Source organism: Haemaphysalis longicornis, unplaced genomic scaffold (genome assembly GCF_048455015.1).
Source record: "Haemaphysalis longicornis isolate Haplotype H1 unplaced genomic scaffold, Haemaphysalis longicornis Haplotype H1 scaffold_10, whole genome shotgun sequence".
Lineage (NCBI taxonomy): Eukaryota > Metazoa > Arthropoda > Arachnida > Ixodida > Ixodidae > Haemaphysalis > Haemaphysalis longicornis.
The window spans coordinates 75,851,582-75,858,155 of record NW_027526204.1 but is presented as its reverse complement, the minus strand read 5'-3'; the positions used below and the strand labels follow the sequence as shown (position 1 = coordinate 75,858,155).

Here is a 6,574-nt window from a genome sequence, read left to right as displayed (position 1 = left end):
TCAGCTAAGTGACATACCGTGGGCTTGTTCACTGCCTGGCCTCCTCGGAACCTTCCCCTTGGCCCGTTTCTGCTGGTTGTTGGAGGCTTCGAGCGTTGGCACAGCATTCCACTTGAGGAGCTTTCGGCCATCAGCCCTGCCCGCTTCAAATTGGCTGTCTTCGAAGTGGTCCTAACAAACAATTCAATACAATAAGCAAACAAGAAAAGTCAAATGCAGAACATTGTGCGAATGCTTTCTCGCTTGAATGTCTCTCTGTCAACTTCACATGAAATTGAAACTGCTAAATTACGCCCCACAATACGTCTAACAGCCTTATTCGGCAGCATCATGTCGTAAATTCCGGGTTTACAAGCCACAGAACAGATCGCAAGCAGTATACCTGCAATTAGTGATCAAGGCATTTTAGAACATGCCAGAATGCTAACGCTCAGTGGCATTATAAATGTAGGCTGCGAAAATGTCTTGAAAATTTTAGTGTACGCGTAACTTAGTGCACACAGAATGCTTTTCTTTTGTTCTTATTTGTTCTGAGAGTTTCATGTTATACTACAGAATGCACAACCTAGTAGAATTTATCTAAAGGGAACAGGCCAAGCTTTATACCAGAATTGGCAACAGAATGGGGTGAAGGCGTTTGTGACATTAATAACACATCTGTGGGGCCTACTTGGTGCCGCATAAATGAGTGGGAGAGCGCCTAAACATTAAAAAACGAATGAGGACGAAAGAACACGGCGAAACAACACGCGCGATTTGTAAAGTTTAAGCGCTTTCACTCGTGACAGTTCGCGGTGTACATCAAACCAAAACTTCCAAAATCTTCTGGGGAGTTCCGCACTAATTCCCGTGACCCCTCCGTGAACGCTAAACTGCCGAATTAAAATTTATCCAACCATTTTGGATTCTCGTAATGGCAGTCGCCCAACGGGATGGAACGTCCCACGACATGCAAACGTCCGGGGCGGGGACGAAATAACTTAAACGGATGGCGGTATTTATTTTGGCAGGCGCCTCGTAGGCGTTGGGAATTCCACCCCTCCATATCCTGAGACTATGTTAATTCCCTGCGAGGCCACATGCGCGCATTTCACCTTCAATTTCCGCGTATGTGAATTCTATGCCTCTATGAACTCTAAGACAGGCGTCGTCATATGCGTGCCGGATTGTGAAATTGCCGTACTCGCTCGCTGGCGCGCGGCCCGAACTCTCTCACCGTTTCCTTCCCTTGCATACTATTTTCGCCCCCCTGCACTTTGTAAATTCTCATCTGTTTAACTACACCTCCTGCGTCCACATCTCTTGCCTACTTTTATTGCAGCACAACTCCGCGAGCACCCGGCCGACGCGTACGTTGTCGGGCCGCGTTGGCGAGCGAGCGAGTACGGCGATTTCACGACGCATATCGCGGCCCGAAGACCGCGGTCGGACGTTCACGGCGGCGGCGGCCGGTCTCGCGAGTTCATTAGCTGCGAAGCGCTCTGCACGGAATTCTCGGGTAGGGGGGGATTTCACAACGCCTACGAGGTGCCAGCTTTTATTAACTATCGCGAATTCACTTCAAACAATCTCACCTCACAAATCCTGGAGTACGGGGTGGGCACGAATTCATCGCGGCTGACGAGTTGCAGCCACACGCGTAGCCGCTCGCCGTCCTTTTTCCCCAGCGGGAAGCGCATGAAGCGTTTGCCATCATCCTCGGAGTTGTAGCAGCCGAGTACGCAGCAAAACGGCATCTCCGGACACACTTCTGCAGCTAAAATGCTGCGAAGCGTGCCAAGCGCGGGATGGTTTGGTTCACGTTCGGAACGTCGGTCGCGCGCAGTCACAGGGCAAACAGCTAGGACTACCACAGTTGACCGACTGAAAACACACAAGCAACAAAATGGCAGCGCCCATGAACCGTCGCAGTGTAAACAAATGTCACGTGGCGCGAACTGACCAATGATCTTGGCGGCGGCACGGAACAATGGGAGAAAAGAGTGCCGATACTCTAAAACCTTATTTAGTGACTCTAGTTGGGACCGCTTTGAATAAACGCCCTTGGTTGGTGTATTTGCCTCTTAAGTTTAACCCAACCAGACAGAGTTCTATCGAAGATGTTCACATTCAAGTCCCTACTTTGCAACTATTTGTAAATTGAAAGCGATTCTCCAACCTTTGGAAAGTGAACTGGTATAACACGTGAGGCCGAAGCAGCCTCGACATAGGCGCTATTCCGGCGAAATTCAAAGGCAGCGGAGAGGGACCTTCCGCACACACTGCATCAAGCACTGCTGTCAGAAGACATCCACTGAGTAGTTGCCACCCTCACTTGCCCAGTTTACGTGGCTCCGTCCTCACATGCATCAAGGTAAGGCTAGGCATGGCAAGGCTAGGAAGGAAACTTTAAGTCAGTAAAAAAAGGTTTCCATCTATCTAATAGCCGCAATGTGCAGTAATTGGAACAACACATCCCGGGACAAATACAAGCAGATGACATGGTGCACCTAGCAGATAGCGAGCAGCGTCTGCTACACCTGACGGATATGTGCGGGGAGGAAGCCACTGAGGTGGGCGTATGGTTCAGCACAGCAAAGCCGCGAGTTCTGGTCTTTAATGACGACGCTCGTAACAAATCCGTATTCGGTTAACGAGCAAAATTACCGCGGGTAATTTTGTTGTGTGGGGATATGGATAAACGAAGACCAGGCCTATCTAAAAACGCATGAAGAGTGTTTAAGAACACAGGGAAAAACAAACGCCTTTGTCCTAAGACATGGGCATTATGGGGATATAATAAATATGAAGTAGTCAGAAGAATATAGAGGGCGTAATGGTGCCGGCAGACACATTTTGAAACGCAGCACTGTTTATAAAAACACATAATAAATCTAAACTAGAAGTGAACCAGAAGGTGGTAGTTCGATTGCCTTTAGGAGCCAATAATAAAAATACAAATTGTGCAGTGAACGGAGTCATGGAATGGGCCCCCTTTGAAGTGAGAGAAGAGATGAGCAAAATATGTTTTGAAGGACGACTTCGAAATATTGATGACCAGACAAGGCGGTCAGAAGGTTAGGGTATCCTTACATAAAAGCCTGCACACGCAGTGGACAATAAGAACCAGAGGGCCTATGGCCAAATATATAAAACCTGGAAGCGCTGGGTAAACGAAGAAGCCAATAAAAAATAAGGCAAAATAATCAGACACAACTACCTGGGAACAAAGGATGGACGCAAACAAGTGCTTTAGTCATCATCTACATAGTGGGGAAGTGGGAGATCACGAGGGAAAAGTTCTTCGATAATACCTAAGGGAGTGCACTGATTTTTGAAGCTCGGGCGGGTTGCTTGCTGGCAAAAACGCTAATCCGTCAGCAAGTACAGCACGAACTGTGCGCAGGTTGCTCAAGGGAGCCAGAAACCATGCGACATATTGTAGCGGAGTGCAAAAGTCTACAAAAAAAATTTGCGTCGCCGATGTCAGTTCAACAGGCAGGTGGCGTATGGCTCTTTGAGCTGTAAAAATCTTCACACATTGGGCTTTTTCGAAGTAGGTTGCACGGTTCTGATATCGCAGAATAATTGTTGGGAGCGCAGGTTCACAGTGCTTCCGGCACTTTTCATGAGTACTTCATTCTGTAAGTACTATGCGGTACAGTTGTTGGTTTAGAGCAAAAATTTTAACACATGGTTTTAAAACAGTCAGAAACATCATCACACACTCGGAACTCACCAATTGAAAGTTATGTTTCTTGAAGAAATGAAGCCAGCCGAGCAACGATAAACTGAAGCCGGGAGTATTAACATTTGTTGCATATGATTAGTGTAAGGTCCACTTATAAAGTCATCGACCACGTGCCCAGGCCACGCGTGCGGATGGAAAGATCCCCGCCGCTCGGTCTAGCGGCACAGCATTGCCACCGCTACGCTGGGCATCTTAGATTTCTCTGTGCCCCCCCGTTATGAGCATTAAAAGCAAACTTACGTGACGAAAAAGAAAGCGACATTTTACAGCCGAAATATTTCGCAGAGGGGGGGAGATGATCTGAAAACAGACACCAGCAGAATTTGAGGTTATGAATGGAGCTCGAAGCAAAAATTCTCTGGTGTGGCATCCCGAAAAGCGGATACGCAAAAACGCAGACAGGAGCAAAGTGCAAGAAACTGCCTCCATCTCCAATCCCCCCCCCCCTTTTTCATTGGAAATCCGATAGCAATTTTCACGTGGAGCCAAGTTTACGTGCTGGAACACGCATGTGTTGTGGAGAATACTGCCCGGGACATCGCCCATAGTACATGGCCCAGAGAACGGTACATAGAACATGGCCATGTTCTAAGCATGGATGTTATTCGAAACTTAACGGGACAAGTATTTTGTTTTCACACAAAGACGCGCGCACAAGGGAGATATCCGAAGCCTTCTTTATCAAAAAGAATGGTGATGACTGCATTAGTTCCCCCTCGGTGTGCTTGCTGGATTGTGAAGTTGATTACCTTGACCGCGCATGAGCTACAACTTTTAGTGTGAGCAAGAGTGTTGTGCGCATGGCCTATGTCACGGTGTGTTAGTACGCAGGCTTCTTTATATGTTTTTCCAATTTCTAATAAAAACTTCGGTTGTTAGTAAGCGCTCGTGTTGTGTCCTACCCTTTGTCCTGTCTAGTTTGCGCTGCTCCCACAGAATGAATGTATACCAACTGGCCCAGTTCTCGACCTTGTTGAAAGTCGCAGTGTTGTTATCCTCCCAGATTAAAAAAAAAAGTAACGAGATGTGGTCAAGTTGGTATGGAGATATACCAAAATAAAAAGCCTGAAATCACACAGACCAACAGGAGAACATTACAGCACAAGCGCTTACTATCAACATATGTTTTACTTAAACAACAACACATAAACAGCAACATCGTGCGTACTTTTCTTTTTTAATATGTCGAACACATATAGTCCTTCGCCTCCCCCCCCCTCCCCCTCTGCTAACACATCCGGTCTGGCTGCGGAGCACTGAGGAGAAGCAACTTCTGCAAGGGTAAACACGGGCGGACGGGGAAATGCGGTGAACAGCAACATCATCCCAGGATGCGACTGCAATCGATCATTGCCTAGATCAGGAAGGAGGAGAGAGGGCAAGAGTTACAGACGTACGGACGCACACGTCGGCCTCGATGAGCTCGCTATACAAAAGCCACCCCATTTAAAACCACTGACGAGTGGCCAAGAAATAACATTTCCAGACCAAGAAGCGAGCAATTACCAAACAATGGAAAAGTTAACGGTCGAACGTTACTCGCAGGCAAATATTCTAGTTTAAGTCAAAACGCAGCCTCGAGAAGTTCACATCTTCCGCCCTCACTTCGCATTCATCGCTCGCGGGAAGAGGCAGCCAGCCGCCACTCCACCCAGCAGCCCTATATGCGCCTGCGAAACATGCCCACTGTACACGGCCCGATGCCACCCGCATTTGAGCCACCATTGCCGTATTTGAGAAACGCGCGTGCACGCACGCCCGTTTATTCTCGCTCAATTCGAGGCACGCAACCACGCCGGAGCTTCATAAAATGGCGGTCGGGGGAGGGTGATAAGAGAGGTTGCCTAGGCGAAAGCGCGCGAGGGAGGTTCTTTTTTTCTTAAATGACAATCATATAAAGCGCCCAGGAGGCACAAGCGGCAAACAGCCGGGAATCAGCGACGGAAAAAACATTCCAACCGTAGCTAGCTGGCTTTCTCCATACGTCCACTTCTCCAACCTCTTCTTCCTCTTTTATAACCCTTATCAAGCCGAACGAAATTACCACTGTTTTATTTTCTCTACATGATAACTCCAATCTCACCTACAAACTTACCTTGCAAGCCCGCATTTCTTATTTCGCCCTCGAAAGCACCAGCATTCTGACAAAATTAATGCCATCGTTTGCCAGAAAAAGAATTTCAAGTATACATTCTGTCTGCAACTTTGAACAAACTGGCGCAACCAGCCACATGAATTGCTAAGACATGATAAGGCTAAAACCTACGGGAAAGTTTTTTTCGCTGGCTTCTTTTTCTGCCCTGTGTGTCACGCTACAATGTTTGTAATAAATAGTTTGTGATAACCACTGAAATTTTCCGGCCTGGGTTTAACACTAGAATTTTTCCTTTTGCATATTTGTGGCGTCAGGAGATTGAGAAGCAAAATACCGTATTTACGCGATTCTAAGGATTCCACGATCACGATGGCCAAAGTAAGGGAGGATGCTTAGATACTGAAAACCTAAATTACCCCCGCACCCCCCTGCCACATTTTTAGCTCCCGCATCACGACGAAACGGGTGCAAGTAACCATGTATTATTTGGCGAACATTCAAAAGACCATTAAATACAGACAGTGAATCGATAAATTGCGCATGATAATCAGTCGCCTTCACTACCATTGGAGTCCTTGTGCCAGTTGGGCCGCTGCTTTCAGTATCCCCAGCAGGTCGTCTTCTGAAGGGGCTTGTAACTGAAAACTTCATAAATGGCTTGGCCACAACGCCAACTCGGACCCGCTTGCACGCATCTGCAGTCAACCTTGCGATGGTTGCTTTACGGCTTATACCAAAAATGTCACTAG

General features: G+C 47.4%; 1 protein-coding gene across 1 annotated transcript; it reads right to left on the bottom strand.

Annotated features, from left to right (window-relative positions):
- Positions 1-1,849, bottom strand: LOC144159904 (peroxynitrite isomerase THAP4-like). Its single transcript, XM_077691560.1, has 2 exons — positions 1,575-1,849; positions 1-171 (listed from the first exon to the last, which is right to left on the bottom strand). Exons 1-2 carry the CDS (start codon positions 1,734-1,736, stop codon positions 1-3), a joined length of 333 nt encoding a protein of 110 aa, XP_077547686.1. The 5' UTR covers positions 1,737-1,849.
- Between the last annotated feature and the right edge of the window lie 4,725 nt (positions 1,850-6,574).